Source organism: Oncorhynchus gorbuscha, linkage group LG09, assembly GCF_021184085.1.
Source record: "Oncorhynchus gorbuscha isolate QuinsamMale2020 ecotype Even-year linkage group LG09, OgorEven_v1.0, whole genome shotgun sequence".
In the NCBI taxonomy this organism is placed as follows: domain Eukaryota; kingdom Metazoa; phylum Chordata; class Actinopteri; order Salmoniformes; family Salmonidae; genus Oncorhynchus; species Oncorhynchus gorbuscha.
The window spans coordinates 50,223,886-50,241,580 of record NC_060181.1 but is presented as its reverse complement, the minus strand read 5'-3'; the positions used below and the strand labels follow the sequence as shown (position 1 = coordinate 50,241,580).

At 41.1% G+C, this 17,695-nt stretch overlaps 1 protein-coding gene across 3 annotated transcripts; it reads left to right on the top strand.

Annotated features, from left to right (window-relative positions):
• Positions 1-5,280: 5,280 nt before the first annotated feature.
• LOC124043738 (P2R1A-PPP2R2A-interacting phosphatase regulator 1-like) lies at positions 5,281-17,006 on the top strand. Of its 3 annotated transcripts, none has more exons than XM_046362647.1 (11): positions 5,281-5,475; positions 6,004-6,257; positions 6,782-6,860; positions 6,975-7,028; positions 7,813-7,856; positions 8,051-8,105; positions 10,654-10,755; positions 10,874-10,959; positions 11,084-11,148; positions 14,514-14,622; positions 14,813-17,006. In XM_046362647.1, the coding sequence occupies exons 2-11, from the start codon at positions 6,148-6,150 to the stop codon at positions 14,955-14,957; spliced, it is 849 nt and encodes a 282-aa protein (XP_046218603.1). In that variant the 5' UTR covers positions 5,281-5,475; positions 6,004-6,147; the 3' UTR covers positions 14,958-17,006. The 3 variants fall into 3 exon arrangements, with proteins under 3 accessions (XP_046218603.1, XP_046218602.1, XP_046218604.1); XM_046362646.1 differs by having other exon boundaries at positions 8,051-8,129; XM_046362648.1 differs by having other exon boundaries at positions 8,051-8,129; positions 14,827-14,968.
• The last annotated feature ends 689 nt before the right edge of the window (positions 17,007-17,695 follow it).

The window sequence follows — 17,695 nt, the reverse complement described above, 5'->3', positions numbered from 1 at the left end:
AGTAGTTTATGTGTCGGGGGGCTAGGGTCAGTTTGTTTATCTGGAGTACTTCTCCTGTCCTATTCGGTGTCCTGTGTGAATCTAAGTGTGCGTTCTCTAATTCTCTCCTTCTCTCTTTCTTTCTCTCTCTCGGGGGACCTGAGCCCTAGGACCATGCCCCAGGACTACCTGACATGATGACTCCTTGCTGTCCCCAGTCCACCTGGCCATGCTGCTGCTCCAGTTTCAACTGGCCTGGGCCCTAGGACCATGTCCCAGGACTACCTGACATGATGACTCCTTGCTGTCCCCAGTCCACCTGGCCATGCTCCTGCTCCAGTTTCATCTGACCTGAGCCCTAGGACCGTGCCCCAGGACTACCTGACATGATGGCTCCTTGCTGTCCCCAGTCCACCTGACTGTGCTGCTGCTCCAGTTTCAACTGTTCTGCCTTATTATTATTTGACCATGCTGGTCATTTATGAACATTTGAACATCTTGGTCATGTTCTGTTATAATCTCTACCCGGCACAGCCAGAAGAGGACTGGCCACCCCACATAGCCCGGTTCATCTCTAGGTTTCTTCCTAGGTTTTGGCCTTTCTAGGGAGTTTTTCCTAGCCACCGTGCTTTTACACCTGCATTGTTTGCTGTTTGGGGTTTTAGGCTGGGTTTCTGTACAGCACTTTGAGATATCAGCTGATGTACGAAGGGCTATATAAATAAATTTGATTTGATTTGATCTACCCACTAACAGCATACGCTGTTGGCCAAAAGTGCATGGTAACCCTGAAGCACCATATTTGCCTGCAATATTAGGTAGCAATCTTTTAAAATATATTAGTTTTAAATGTGGTGTATTTATACATGGGTTTAAAAACAATGCATTGCTCATAGAGCTCATACCGAATGTAATATTTGGTGTAGAATAGAAATGCTTGGTTTTGCATGTTTATTATTATGAGATCTAGTAAGCAGCACTTGATATCGATTTAATGGAATACCAATGTTTGACATCATACCCATTTGATAACTTTTATTCATTTGTTCTTGACAGGATCACTTTCGCTACAACAGAACAGAAACGTCAGGCTACGGGTCCTATTGGAGGGCCCCTGAAATCCGTAAGCTAACATTGCCTTTTGGAATCCCTGCTACTGTGGCTGAGCTTGGCACAATTGTGCAAGACATTTCAGCTTCAAAAATAATTTGTTCTACAATACATGGAGAGTGCATATGGAGATCAGTTATTTTCTTTGCTTGATACTGTAGACCTAACGGATAAAGACACCATCAAAGTGGTTGACCTTGACGGCCCACCTCTTATTATTTTAAATGTACAAGAACTCAATAACATCTCCACAGATACATCAGATGAGAGGTGCTGCCTTGGATCACGTGATACTGTGATATTGTCCTCTCCAGAAAGTACCTCTTCCCAACGCTCCAGTCCGTGGCCATCTGAGTTTGAAGTTCCTTGCTTTGCTTATGATACAGAGCTCATTCTTGAGGCAGCTAATGAAGCACACATGAAGGATGGAACACTACTCAACAATCTGCCTGTGAAATCAGACATCCTGGAAAAACTGTCTGAAAGGATCTTCCAGTTTACAGCCTATCCGTCAAGTCTACAAATTTGTCAGGTTGCAGAAGCTTTCGTAAAAAAGTACCCATGTCTAAGAGCTTGGGTCCTTCTCAGGCGTATACGGATGGCAAACCAGCCTAAAGTACAAGATGGGCAATTACAGATCGAAACTGAGAGGAATTGGTTGCCTAGAACTGGAAGTGAACTCTGTCAAGAGAAAATCACCAGAGGACAAGCCCGTTGCCAAGAACATAAACAAAACAAAGAAGGCGGAGGTAAATTACCTCCCACCCCACCCTGCTGGAGAAACAGATGAGACCCTGGAGAGGGAGCGAGTGGGGCTACTGGGATAAGTACAAATACGTGACAACCACAACATTGTGAGTGCCAAAATGGCAAAGACCTTCTCATATCGAAGACAAGATGTCATTCAGGCCCTTCCTGTAAAGGACTTCAAAGATAGATGGCCAGCCTTGTTTGAACCCATCCAGGTACAAAACACAGCTGAATGAAAATAGTCAATGTAGGTTAAAAAAATGTATATAGATTTAAATATTTTGTGTTGTCTTAACCTAATATTCTAATCTACAATTAAATATGTATTAAAGATTAGTCTAAACATTCTCACTCTGCACATGCTTTGGGAGGGGTTCTCAGGGGTTCTCGCATTCTGGCTCTCAGATCATCCTTTGTCCTTATCTGATCAGAATATGTTTCCTCCCCCATCTCCTCTCTCTCAGATTAAGGAAGACTTCAGAAGAATTACAACTGTTGCTCTTGAGTCCATCTTTATCCAGAAGCTGTAAGAATATACACCAAAACTATTGGACTTGTTTAAGACAAAAGGAGGTGCTGTAAAGGAGGACAAGCAGAAAATCCTTGAAGTTCTGTATGGGGTATTCACAGTAACACTTTCACAATAGTATATAGGTTGTACTATGTATTTATTTGGCGGTATTAAATGCAATTATTTGTATAACATCATATTACAATGCAACACCAGCCAGGAAAGAAGAGACAGTCTAATCCGTGGCCTGATCATATACCTCGGTGAGAGGGTTGAAGAACTTATCACAGAATACAAGGTAAAGGTTTTTGTTTTTGTATCCTTGTTTATCTCTAAATGAGATCTTCCCTCTCTCTCCTCTCAAGTTGCACAGTTAATCAAGTAGCCTAGTCTGTTATTTCTTATTTTTTTCACTCCGGATGCTGATGACACCATGATCCGAGAGAACCTTGTTCAGCATGTGATAAAGGTGTTCACTGTGAAGGATCTGTACCAGAATATAGAGCATGGGATCTGCACCAGAATATAGAGCATGGGATCTGCATCGAAGGAGCAGAGGTCCTGGCTGGTATTCGCAGTGTTACACAGTCATGTACCTTGCTTATGGGCCTCATCTATGGCTTAAATCTAAAGTACCCCAAAGAACTGAAGTATACCTTTTGAGGTGTTCCAAAAACTATTCTTGGAACTTGTGATCTCAGGACCTCCCCACGCGTCCAAGCTCTAAAGATGAAGTTACTTGTTTTCAGAGATATCTAAAGATGCCTATGAGAACTCTCAAAGGGCCACTCACAAACTGTGGTCTAAACCCTACTCAGTAAGCTGAAAAGCTAGTTGCTAGGTGGTATAGGAGCTACAGTTCACATTATGCTCTTTGTCAGGTGAAGTCATAAAAGACATTGTCAATTCCTGTTTAAAAAAACAGCTTTGTTTTAAAACTTAGTCCATATGCACTAGTGGACAGTTCCCGCTCAGCCCAGTCAAAACTGTTCGCTGCTCTGGCCCCCCCAATGGTGGAACAAACTCCCTCACGACGCCAGGACAGTGGAGTCAATCACCACCTTCCGGAGACACCTGAAACCCCACCTCTTTAAGGAATACCTAGGATCGGATAAGTAATCCTTCTCACCCCCCCCTTTAAGATTTAGATGCACTATTGTAAAGTGACTGTTCCACTGGATGTCATAAGGTGAATGCACCAATTTGTAAGTCGCTCTGGATAAGAGCGTCTGCTAAATGACTTAAATGTAATGTAAATGCATTAATTTTTTAAAATCCCAGGCCCCGTCCCTGCAGTAGGCCTTTTGTCTTTTGGTTTGCCGTCATTGTAAATAAGACTTTGTTCTTTACTGACTTGCCTAGTTATATGAAAATTGTAAGTCGTTGATAATTTTGTATTATGTATTAAAAAAAATGTAAATGCTGCTGCTAGGGAAAAAACCTTGTTCAGAGGAAGAACGACAGATTTTTTACTTGTCAGCTCGGGGATTCAATCCAGCAAACTTTCAGTTACTGGCCCAACGTTCTAACCACTAGGCTACCTGCCGCCCCTACATTGCTACATCAAACATGTATAACAAAACAAAACACAGGTATAAAACAAGAAAATACTACATACAAAAAAAATATATAAATAATAATACAAATTCTAGTGCAATTGTATTCACTCTGAAATAACGTCTTAACAAGATGATTAAAATCAATCCAAAATATTTTAATTTGGGTATAGCATTCTGGAATTTTTGTTTGTGTATAAAGTATTTGGCAACAAGAATAAAAAATTCACGATCATTTCAGTGGTCTTGTTATCATTGCAATAGTAACATATACCCTTCATATCAAAAACATGGGTAGTGTTCAAAATGGTAAATAAATATTCAGGTTTTTACAAAATTCTATCACAAATTAACATTAGTGAGTCAGATGTTCACCTTTTTACAGAAAATGCAGATATCATCAATAGCCACAAATTTGGACAACATATAATTACATGGATATATTTTATGTAGAATATTGAAGTGCACTTCCTTAAATTTGTTTGGTATACAGATTCGTAAGGAATTAACCAAGCTTTTTTTACAGACAATGTCAGGAATAAGCATGTCAGGACCACTGGGAATGGCTTTGACAACAGAAATAAACTCTGAAAGGTATTGGAAACTCATTCAACGTTATAAATTGTTCAGATTGTAATGACTTGACTAGATGATAAAGGAACAATTATCCAGACAGAGGATGAGTTTACGAATTTACGGTTTATTAACCCAACTTCACATAGGCTACTGTTTGGCCGTAGCCCACGCCAAATAAATGAAGGATACCCTATAAAACAACCGTAACCTTCTCTTGTGAAGGCCAGATGTAAGAGAGAGAACAATGGCTAAACCTGGTGTTAACTTCCAATGCTCCATCCCCCTGCCCAACCCTCCTCCACGCAACTCTGCCAACCACCAGGATGCCCGGCAGATAGCAATTTGATTGGCATGTCAGACCCCACGAACACTGGGTACTGGTAAGTACAATACAACCAACTAATAGCCTAACACATAAAACACAGTTTACAATATGACAATTTAGCGGGTAATCTTTCAGGAATATAATTACATTTCAGTAAAAATTGAGGACCTCTCAATTTATTAAACACATTGTTTGGAATGAAATACCAAATTGATTCAGCGTTGACCAAACATATTTTCAACCAACTGATCTTGAAAGTGTTATTTATGGCAACACCTCCAGACCTCCTTCAGCTCTTTTACCTAGCAGCAGCATCAAGTTAACCGACATTTTGACTGTATGACGCCACCAGGAAATAGCTCACAACCGCTGCAACCATTGGCCACTTGTCTGCCTTTCAGACGGGTACACCGGCAAATTGAGGCAATTTAATTGGATCCGTCTGCTGTCGGTCACCCTACAAGCATCAAAAGGGGCGGGAGGTTTGGGATTGGAGATTTTTCGTCGGATCAAGTAGCAGATTAATAAACACAATTGATCATTGAGTTCAGCGGCCTACACGAATTAATTTTACTCGGAGTTAACGTATTGTGAAGAAGGGAAATGCTCGATATATGGCTGAGGGAAAACTGTACAAGTTATGTAAGGTTGATGATCGTCTGAACATGGTAATGAAACTTTCAAGCTAGCATAGCAACTTCATCAATAACCATTTGATATAACGGCGTTAGCCAGCTGGCTTGAAATCATAATATTCGAGCTAACTCGCGTAATAGTTAGTAGCGAACTAGTAGTATAGGAAAATACTATTTTTCTATACTACAAGCTAACACGACGTTATACAAAGTACACCGTTCTGTTGGATTGGTGATTTCAATTGTCGACATGTTTTAATTAGGCCAACTGGTCTTTCTAAACAGTTGACTACGCATCACTTTCTTGCTCGAGACTAGTAACGTTCGCTCGCTTGCTAGCTAGTTTAATTAGCAAGTAGCTAGCTAGCTACTAGGCATTGTGCCTGTGTGGCTAGGCTAACTAGCACAGGCCAGGGCTTTGAGTGAGCTGTGATTTGCTAGCCTATTAGAAAAAACTACGTCGGTTTAGACAAATAACCAAGAAAGAATTTTCAAGAGCGTCACTTGCTGGAACTTGGGCCAATATAAACTAACTTTATACATGTCGGTGATATTTTTCAGATCCATCAATCAGCATTGGAGTAGCTAACGTTACCTACGTAGAACGTTGCTTTGCATCACCATGTAGGTTCACACACTGGTGGCCTGGAACGTTGCAGGCGTTTCTGAAGACATCTCGAGCCAGCTAAACGAAAGGACACCAGGATGAGCAAACAAGAGAAGATGGAATTGGACCTCGTAATCCCATCAACACTAGTTCAGAGCGACGGACACCTGAGACGATCCAACAGCGCCCCAATGATTAATGGCCTAAGGTTTTCAGAAAATGTCTTTCACCTCACTTGTATCACTTTAAATGTCAATTTGCTCACTGCTCCTCACAATATTTCTGACTTGAGATGTTGATCTAGTCAAACTGCATGGCTGTGAAATGTAAAGTGTATATATATATCTTTTTTGAAGTGCCTTCATTTCGCTGGACCTCTGCAGTAGCTAATGGGGGGGGGGTCTGTAATAATTACACACCTTCTCTGATGTCAGGAGTGTGGACAATTAAGTAATGCCACAGCAGACCAGCGACGTTAACAAGGCCACCAGTTTCTCAAGATCAGGCTGTTGGTAGGATAGTGCTGACATTCAGCATAGTAGTAGATTAATGTGTTCCAAATGTCGTCCTATTTACAATACTGTGCACTACTTTTGACTAGAGCCCTATCTCACACTATTGCCTACATAGTGGGCTATTTTGGGACCTGGTGAAAATAAGTGTACTATATTGGGAATAGGGTGCCATTTGAGACTCCAAAGTGGTGGTGTTAATCTTTCTGTCCATTTTTAGTGACAATTCCCAGGTTTTCCACAGAGAGATTCTACGCAGCAGGCGAAACAGCACCACTGTTGTCAACCGCCCTAATATGGTATGGAAATTGGAGTATAATCAAAATAGTATGCATACTACTCTTACTAAGAAATATCTTATAGACTGGGGGAATCATTTAATTCATCTTGCTCACCTTCACACACACATGCAGGTCCCTTCATCGCCCATTCGTGTCCCCAGCACAAGGCTTCATCAGATCAAGCGGGTAAGTACCACTGCAGTGCACACACTTGTCATGGAACCAAGCGATGATTTTAGCTGCTTTGCATTTCAGGCCTTCATCCATAGGGTGTGTCAGTGACTGACAGACGTGCCAGAGCCATAGACTGCCTCTCAAATGGCACCCTATTTCCGATATAGTACACAGAGCTCACGGTTTCCCAGAGCAGACCAATTGGTAGTACTCTCCAACAACGTTCACTCTTGACTGTCAGCCCGTTTGATCCATAGGTGAGATCCTGTAATATCACTCACCAACTGTCTATGCTTCTTGTTTATTTCTGGGTGGGGGGATTAGATCAGCTTCAATATTGCAGATAGATTGTAGCTTCCATAAATGTAATTGTCTGCGTCACTTCCAATACCCCATCATATTTGCAAAAAAATATTATATATACATGTGATGAACATGCATATCGATCTCTCTTTAAAAATATTAATTTCCCTTTATTACCCTCCAACCCTATCACCCCTCCCCCAATTGGAGTAAACTAGTGAACAACAACGCTTAGGCCTTTATTTCCAGCTTATTCATACTATATACATTTTATGGACAGTTTATTTTACAATAGTTCTTTGTTTTTACTCCTGTCGACCCTCAACCTCACCCATCTCTTTCTGATGTCTATCCAGTTTGATTTATATTTGCCATATCTTTCAAACTGCTCTTTCACAAAAGGTCTTAACATATATGTTTTACGGGCTCTGTATGTTTTACATTACTAATCTTGTTATTAGTTATTGTCTGCTACTTGTTTTTGGTACTACAGGAGGAAGGTGTGGATGTGATGAACAGAGAGACAGCCCATGAACGGTAAGAGACTTGTATAGATTGGGACAAGTTGGTGCATGATGAAATTCAGTTTATTGGCCTTTGAAAGCATTTTATTTATTAACCGCTCACTTGTCTTGTGATGGTTTACTATGTCAATAACCGCGGTTGAGTATCATTGGATCAACCCTTTTAGGAAAAAAGCATATTCATAGATGTCTGTGTTATCATCACAGGGAGGTTCAAGCAGCCATGCAGATGAGTCAGTCCTGGGAGGAGAGTCTGAGTCTGGTGAGAAATGATGATGCTCCCATGGTAACAATAAATCTGAATTTGATTCCCCCCCCCCAAAAAAAATACTAGGCTTACGCACTCCAATATTTAGGAGTGCATCATTGCATTTTGTGTCCTTCGGCCAGTGAAAACTTGTCTATTTTGTAGGGAGTGTGGCCCATACTCGGCCACCAGTCTCTCAAGAACAGAATCAGGGGGACAGCTGTGGTGAGGGGACAGTTTGTCGGTTACATTGTGCAATATTTATGCTCCAAATGCAGACTCTCCTGAGTTCTTTCATGCAATAGTACAAACACTACTGGGATGTGGTGACGCCCCTATAATACCTGGCGGTGACTTTAATCAGATTTCAGACAGACGTTGACAGATCCAGCCCTTTGCCCCAAATCTGTAAATGAATTAAGGCTGAATGATATGTGAATACTTTTTAATTTATTATTAATATTTTTGACCCATCATGGCACTTATACCAGAATTGATAATTGGTGATTATTTATTTTTTAACCTGGTGAACGATATTAAGACATTGGAACTAAGCTTTTCTCACTCTAGAGACCACAATAGGTAAGATTATTCGAGGCAAGTACAGTATGAGCTGAATAAGTTTTACCACAAAATAAGATGCTCCATTTCAACTGAATCCTGAGAAAATCTGAGCCGCTGCATATACACTGAGTGTTCAAAACATTAGGAACACCGTCCTAATATTGAGTTGCACCCCCTTGGGCCTCAGAACAGCCTCAATTCATTGGGGCATGGACTCTAAAAGCCGTTTAAAGTTTTCCACAGGGTTGCTGGCCAATGTTGACTCCAATGCTTCCCACAGTTGTCAAGTTAGCTGGATGTCCTTTGGGTGGTGGACCATTCTTGTTACACACGGGACACTGATGAGTGTGAAAAACCCAGCAGTGTTGCACTTCAAAGGCACTTAAAATATTTTATCTTGCCCTTTCACCCTTTGAATAGCACACATACACAATCCATGTCTTAATTGTCTCGAAGGCTGAAAAATTCTCATTTTAAACTGTCTCTTCCATCTACACTGATTGAAGTGGATTTAACAGGTGACATCAATAAAGGATCATAGCTTTCACCTTAGACAACCTTATACCAGGGATTTTCTAACTGCAGTCCGTGGCCCCAAAGTACTGCAGGGGGTCAGTTTTATAATTGTTTTTATTTTTAATGTTTTGGGGGATTTTATGGTAAGTATTTTATATTGCTAGCTGCAACAGAATACCATTGTGGATACCGTTTTTATGTTTCTGCATCCCAGATGAAGGAAGTTAAAGGTAGTTTCACAAGCCAATGCTAACTAGTATTAGTGCAATGACTTGACGTTTACAGGAACAGTTAGCATAAATGGCTTCTTTGAAAAAATCTCAAACTATCGCTTTAATATGGAGGAAATTAGTATTTATATTTTTGTAAGAAAATGTCACTTCCCCACAGTTCAATGGCAAGAGGAAGTTATAACAATGTAACTGTCTACCAAATATATTTTAAAATGTTGATTACGTAAAAAAATAAAAAAAATCTTAACATATGATGGGGTGGTCGCCGGTTTGCCTGTGCAGGCGTCCCTGGGCAAGGAACGTTTGAAAACCCCTGCCCTAACCCCTACGTTTACAGGAGCACAGAAGTATCCAACAATTTCCTCGTCCCGGGAGGCTCTGATAAATGTATTTATATTGTACAAAAATCTAAACGCAACCATGTGTAACAGAATAACATTACGTCCGTCCCCTCGCTCATACCCGGGCGCGAACCAGGGACCCTCTGCACACATCGACAACAGTCACCCTCGAAGCATCGTTACCCATCGCTCCACAAAAGCCGCGGCCCTTGCAGAGCAAGGGGAACTACTACTTCAAGGTCTGAGCAAGTGATGTAACCGATTGAAACGCTATTTTAGCGCGCACCGCTAACTAAGCTAGCCGTTTCACATCCGTTACACATGCTAACAGATACCCATAGACTTCGAGTCATTGCACTAACAGTAGTTAACATTGGCTAGTGAAACTACCTCTCAACTTCATTCATATGGGACACAGACATAAAAGTTATATCTTGAGTTCATCTTGCTCTTGATAAGTAGATAAAGGGTCTCATTGCCATACTCCTGAAGTATCCTTTAAGGGCACTGGGTATGGGGTCCATTCCTGCAGTGGTCAGCAGGTGGGGCTACTAACTAGTTATCCATGTTCTTAGATGCACAATGATCTGAGAATATAATTAATGATATAGAAATATTGGGGTAACTATAATCAAAAATATGCCACATTATGAACTGATGAATGAAAATTGGTCGTTGGCATGCCTACCTCTTGATGGGGTGGGAATAGAGAGAAGAAAGTATGGTTTGTTTGTCTCGCCTGAATAAATAAATAATATATTAAAATAAGTCATTCAGTAGCATATTAGCAACAACCACCTCATTGGTATGATTTGTATGCTCACCACCACCACTTTACAGTTGAATGAATGGTGGTACAATAGTTTGATTAATGCTGATTTACAGTTTTGCTTGTGCTAATCCCCATAGAGTGACAATGACTTTGAGAAATCTGCTTCGTCGTCCCCAAAGCGCATAGACTTTGTGCCTGTGTCCCCAGCACCATCCCCTACAAGAGGGATAGGGAAGAAGGTATGTGCATTGTGCAGCCACTGCAATTTGTATGGATGCCTGGCAGTTAGGACCACAAATGTTTTTCTGGCAGAGAGTCCTGGCTCATAATTATATATTTCCTTCCTCCAATGAGCAGCAGTGCTTCTCCCCTTCATTGCAAATTCTGGTGAGCAGCAATGGCCTATCCCCCAGCCCTATACCTAGCCCAACGCGACGCTTCAGGTGAGTGCTCTAAGGGAAGCTCTGATCACTGACAACTCCCATTCATAGTCCTACAACTGATGATCAGAATGCTTATTTAGTAACTGCTATAAATGTTGCTTTGTCGGTTTTCTCTTTTCTCTAGCCGGCGGAGCCAAAGCCCCATTAACTGCATCAGGCCCAGCATCCTGGGGCCCATCAAACGTAAAGGTGGGTCTGTATTATTTTTTTTTATATAGATATACACTACCGTTCAAAAGTTTGGAGTCACTTAGAAATGACCTTGTTTTTGAAAGAAAAGCTTTTTTTGTCCATTAAAATAACATCAAATTGATCAGAAATACAGTGTAGACATTGTTCATGTTGTGAATTACTATTGTAGCTAGAAATGGCTGATTTTATGGAATATCTACAACCATCACTCCTGTGTTCCAATGGCACGTTGTTAGCTAATCCAAGTTTATCATTTTAAAAAGCTAAATTGACCAATTTTCCTTATGAATTGTAACGCTGTAAAATCGTTAATTGTTTCAGCCAGTCAATGAGGTTTTCCCCACAAGGGTTTTATTACAGACATAAATACTCCTCAGTTTCATCAGCTGTCCGGGTAGCTGATTTTAGACGATACCGCAGGTGAACAAGCTGGATGTGGAGGTCCTGGGTTGGCATGGTTACACATGGTCTGCAGTTGAGGCCGGCTGAACCTACTGCCAAGTTCTCTAAAATTAGGGAGGTGGCTTACAGTAGATAATGTAACATTAAATGCTCTGGCAACGGCTCTGGTGGACATTCCTGCAGTCAGCATGCCAATTGCACGCACCCTCAACTTGAGACATGTGTTGTGACAACTTAACATTTTAGTGGCCTTTTATTGTCCCAAGCACAAGGTGCACCTTTGTAATGATCATGCCATTTAATCAGCTTGATATGCCGGGCATTGTTAAGAAGCAGTGCGATTTGGCTGGGTTGTGTTTTGGAGGATGCACGGCTCTCGACCTTCGTCTCTTGAGTCTGTATGGGGGTTGCAGCGACAAGACAAACTTCCAATTGAATAACACAAAATTGGGGAGGAAAAAAACGTTAAAAAAAAAAACAGTTGTATGAAAACCCAGCCCTGTTGCAGTTCTTCTCCCAAGCTGGTGCACCTGGCTTCTACTATACCCTGTTTAAAGGCACTTAACTTTTGTCACCCTCTGAATGGCACACATACACAGTCCATGTCTCAATTATCTTGATGCTTAACAATCCTTTAACCTGTCTCCTCACCTTCATCTACACTGATTTTAAGTGGATTTAACAGGTGACCCCCTAAGGGATCATGGCTTACACCTGGATTTACCTGGTCAGTCTGTTATGGAAAGAGCAGATGTTCATAATGTTTTGTACACTGTACAGTACAAATCAAGTTTGGACACCTGCTCATTCAAGGGTTTTTCTTAATTTTTTCTACTTTCTACATTGTAGAATAATAGTGAAGACATCAAAACTATGAAATAACACATGGAATCATGTGGTAACCCAAAGTGTTAAAACAAATAAAAAATATATTTTGATTTTAGATTCTTCAAAGTAGCAACCCTTTGCCTTGACAGCTTTACACCGTCTTGGCATTCTCTCAACCAGCTTCACCTGGGATGTTTTTCCAACAGTCTTGAAGGAGTTCCCACATATGCTGAGCACTTGTTTGCTGCTTTTCCTTCACTCTGTGGTCCAGGGTAGTTGTCTTAAGTCTCCTTTTATGTAGTGTTGTCTCTCTTGTGTGTGTTGTCCTGTATTGTATTTATTTTTAATCCCAGGCCCCCGTCCCTGTAGGAGGGCTTTCGCCTTTTGGTAGGACATCATTGTAAATAAGAATTTGTTCTTAAATGACTTGCCTAGTTCAATAAAAAATTGGGTTGAGGTCAGGTGATTGTGGAGGCCAGGTCATCTGATGCAGCACTCTATCACTCTCCTTCTTTGCAAAATAGCCCTTACACAGCCTGGAGGTGTGCTGGGTCATTTTCCTTAACAAATTATTGTCCCACTAAGCGCAAACCAGATTGGATGGTGTATCTCTGCAGAATGCTGTGGTAGCCATGCTGGTTAAGTGTGCCTTGAATTCTAAGTAAATCACTGACATTGTGACCAGCAAAGCACCATCACACCACCTCCATGCTTGGCGGTTGGAACAAAAAATCTCAAATTTGGACTCCAGACCGAAGGACAGATTTCCACCAGTCTACTGCCCAATGCTTGTGTTTCTTGGCCCAAGCAATTCTCTTCTTATTGGTGTCCTTTAGTAGTGGTTTCTTTGAAGCAATTCAACCATGATGGCATCTGAACAGTTTATGTAGAGATGTCTGTTACTTGAACTCTGAAGCATTTATTTGGGCTGCAATTTCTGAGGCTGGTAACTCTAATGAACGTATCCTCTGCAGCAGAAGTAACTCGGTCTTCCTTTACTGTGGTGGTCCTTTATGAGAGCCAGTTTCATCAAAGGGTTTGCTTTGTTTTTGAGACTGCACTTGGAAGAAACTTTCAAAGTTTTTGAATTGTTTCGCATTGACTGACCATGTCTTAATGTAATGATGGACTGTCATTTCTCTTTGCTTATTTGACCAGTTCTTGCCATAATATGGACTTAGACCTATTTGGTAACAAACATTCTGTATACCACCACTACCTTGTCACAACACAACTGATTGGCTCAAATGCATTATGAAGGAAAGAAATTCCACAAATTAACTTAAGGCACACCTGTTAATTGAAATGCATTCACGACCTCATAAAGCTGGTTGAGAGAATGCCAAGAGTGTGCAAATCTTTCAAGGCAAAGGGTGGCTACTTGAATGAGTAGGTGTCCAAGCGTTGGACTGGTATGAGCATAAATATAAACACAACATGTAAATTGTTGGTTTCATGAGCTGAAATAAATGTTCCATGTGCACAAACAGTTTATTTCTCATAAATGTGTTTACATCCCTGTTAATTACCATTTCTCCTTTGCAAGGCTCTAAAGAAGATGATTAAACAGCATGATCATTACACATTTGCATCTTGTGCTGGGGACTATAAAATTCCACTTTAAAATGTGCAGTTTTGTCACAACAATTCCACAGATGTCTGAAGTTGAGGGAGCATGCAATTGGCATCCTGACTGCAGGTATGTCCACTTGAGCTGTTGCCAGATTATTGAATCCCTCATTCAATAAAGATTCTGAAGAGTATTTCTGGCTCCAATAAAGCCCTCTTGTGGGGAAATACTCATTCTGATTTGCTGGGCCTGGCTGCTAAGTGGGTGGCCTATGCCCTGCAAGGTCCACCTATGGCTGCCCCCCTGCCCAGTCAGGTGAAATCCATAAATTGGGGACTAATTTATTTAAATTGATTAATTTTCCTTATGAACTGTAATTCAGTAAAGTCTTTGAAGTTTTGTTTTGTGTTTTTGTACACACACAGAATACTAGAGCCACTTCACTTGCCCCTTTGAACTCCTGTTTTGGAGGTTTAGGTGAAAGGGAATTTTGTGAGGTGTTTTATGTCCTATGGATATGTTGGTTCTCTTTAGTTGAATGTCTGTGCCTCCCCTTCTGTAGGGGAGATGATGGAGATGGAGAGCCAGCCAAAGAGGCTCTTTCATGGGACCACCACCATGTTGTCCTCTGATTTGCCTACTCCCCAACAACTGACAGACTTCAACTCCTGGTGAATGTTCCTCAAACTTCATAAAAGCCACTGCATGTTTAGGCCATTTAGTTCAATTTAAACACTTTCAGTTCCCTCCCTGCCATTAGGCTAAACCCTGCACCTTCATATGATGAGCAGAATCACAATGCCATTGTCATTGAATATCTTAACAGTTTGTGTGCTGAAATGCATATTCTTCACTTGCCAGTCTCTGTCCACCAGACGTGCTAGACGGCAGCCTCAGCAGCGTGGGTTCTTCCACTGGCTCGCCAGCCAAGATGGAGGGAGTCTCAGAGTGTCCTTCCTCCAGCAACTCTCCCTTCACCCCCCTCCACGACCACTCCCCAAAATAAACAAGGGAACATGAGTCTCTAAACAAGGGTGAAGATGAGGCACAAAAGCCACCTTGGCTGTATGAGTTTCCTTTGGACTTTCACTTTTCTTTAGTTAATGTGGTATTCCCTTCCCCTGCTGTTTGCTTTCGCAAGGCTGTTTGCTAGGGGAGGAGAAGAGGTGTGTGTGTGTGTTTTTCATTGAAAGGAAACCAAAGCCTTGGATATGTGCTGTGTGGACGCACCATGCTGTAGTAGGCCCTAGTAAGAGTAGGGGGTGATTGTGGATGCTATGTACACCAGCTGCTAGATATAGATCCTTTACATGGTGCTGCTTAGCACCACAGTGGTCAGAACCACCATGTCGTTTACCCTGTATCACATGACCATGTCAGCTGCAGCATTGGATGGAAAATTACTGCCTGGATATGGAGAAAGACCCCCCCACCAAGTTTGTGTTTTCTGAAACAATCTCCAGTCCTTTTGGTGTATGTGCACGAAATTGTCTGCAGACATTGTATGAATGAAATGATTAAACTTGTTTTTCCTGATTTACATAATTTTGTAAGTATGTACATAATTGTCAATTTATTATTATTATTATTATAGGTTTGTGATTGGCCCTGTGCCCCTATTAACCGCACAGCTTCAACAGTGAATGGACAATTCCCTCTAAACAGCGGATTAGAACATCTGTTTCCTTACTCTTCCAGGGGTGCGAATATGGTCGTTCTCTACTCGTCCTTGTACTGTAAGAGAAGAAAATGGTTATCCTCAGTAGTACTTAGATGTAGGGGATCAAGGAACTGTCATTCTAGTTGATGATCTACCTTTTGTTAGCCCTTAATCTAGTCCTTCACTGGCATGCTGCAACTATAGTTGCCAGTGAGTTGGGTAGTGTCACGTCCACCCATCATCCCTGCAGATTGTACGAGGGCAACAGCACGAGGGGGGGCTGTCAGGATTAGAACACTGTAGACTCCGATCGCTGAATCCTGTGTCTTTGCCTAGACATTGCCATAGACATGCAGCCAAGTTTTCACTTCAGAACCTTTTTTATGAAATAAATTGTTTTCTTGTTTGTTGGAGCCATTTTTTTTTGTGAATTGAATTGATTTTTGCCTACATAATTGCATTGGTTGATACTAAATATTAGAGTAGTGCATCTTGTTCTCCTTTTTACCCTGAAATGAAATCAATAGAATGGTTTAGGTAAAACGCACTGTAGTGCATGGAACAAAATCATGCCATTATATTTTTAAAAAGGGACATGGTTGTGTCCATATAGTGTGGTCAACATTTGGCATAGCTTATAGTGCAAAATGTTTCACTGGATGTGTTTGTTTATGAATAAAATGCGCAATGAACATTCGTAAGCAATACCAAAGATTGACCAGGGGCAGTAAAGGCAGACTTCGTTTTTCTCTGAAAATCCAGTTGTACACTGATTCACAAATGTGATTTTAGACCATTGTAAAACATTTGGGGGTTAGTCATTTCAGTTAATCCTGTTCGAATGGTCTCTTAAATTGATTTCTTAGTTATTTTTCCTGTTTTATTACAAGGTGTGCCATCTTACAGAGTGTGAAACTCCACTTTGTCATATATAAGTAAGCAAGAGTGATTGTAAATCCTTTTTATGGAAGTAAGTCATTGATCTATTTTTTTCTGAAATTAAGTTTTGAATACAAAAATGGCAAGCCGGTCATTCAGGTCTGCTTGCCCTGCTGTCAATATGATTGGTGTGATTTATTTTTGTCCATGTTTTATTTTGTCCTGTTCATTTTTCAATGTCTGCAATATGTCTAAGGCATGAGATGGGCAGAGTAAATCAAAGTGTTTATGTACGTGATGGGAGGGTGTAGACTAGTTAGACCAACCCTTCGCTCGTGACCCTTGCTGGAATGAAACATTTCCCCTGTGATCCTTTCATATCAAAGACATCTAAACAGGAAAGGGTAAATACGTTTGTCTAATATTTCCATGCAATGACTGTTTTGCTTTGTTGTTGATAGACAAATGTTTTATATATATATTTCCCCCTCTTAATAAACCATTGGATTGACAATTGGTCGGAAGATTGGAGTTGTTTCTGCCCATCTAGTCATAATGCATTTGATGGCCTTGTAGCAAGTACCAACTCAACTGGCAACACAGTACAATCGGAAAGTATTCAGACCCCTTCACATTTTCCACATTTTGTTACCTTACAGCCTTATTCTAAAATGTATTAAATTGTTGTATTAAAGTATTCAGACCCTTTGCTATGAGACTAAATTGAGCTCCGCTGCATCCTGTTTCCATTGAACATCCTTGATGTTTCTACAACTTTGTTGTACATGATTTGGAAAGGTGCACACACCTGTCTATATAAGGTCCCACAGTTGACAGTGGATGGCAGAACAAAAACCAAACCCTAAGGTTGAAGGAATTGTCCGTAGAGCTCAGAGACATGATTATGTTAAGGCATAGATCTGAGGAAGGGTACCAAAAAATATCTGCAGCATTGAAGGTCCCCAAGAACACAGTGGCCTCCATCATTCTTAAATGAAAGAAGCTTGGAACCATTAAGACTCTTGCTAGAGTTGGCCTCCCGGCCAAACTGAGCAATCGGGAGAGAAGGGCCCTGGTCAGGGAGGTGACAATGGTCACTGACAAAGCTCCAGAGTTCTTCTGTGGAGATGGGAGAATCTTACAGAAGGACAACCATCTCTGCAGCACTCCGCCAATCAGGCCTTTATGGTAGAGTGGCCAGACTG

Excerpts from the sequence above, each read along its gene's own strand:
- LOC124043738 (XM_046362646.1), top strand. The coding sequence starts at position 6,148 with ATGAGCAAACAAGAGAAGATGGAATTGGACCTCGTAATCCCATCAACA. Across the intron at positions 6,258-6,781 it reads CCAATGATTAATGGCCTAAG|TGACAATTCCCAGGTTTTCC; the intron begins GTTTTCAGAAAA and ends GTCCATTTTTAG. Across the intron at positions 10,960-11,083 it reads AGCCCAACGCGACGCTTCAG|CCGGCGGAGCCAAAGCCCCA; the intron begins GTGAGTGCTCTA and ends TCTTTTCTCTAG.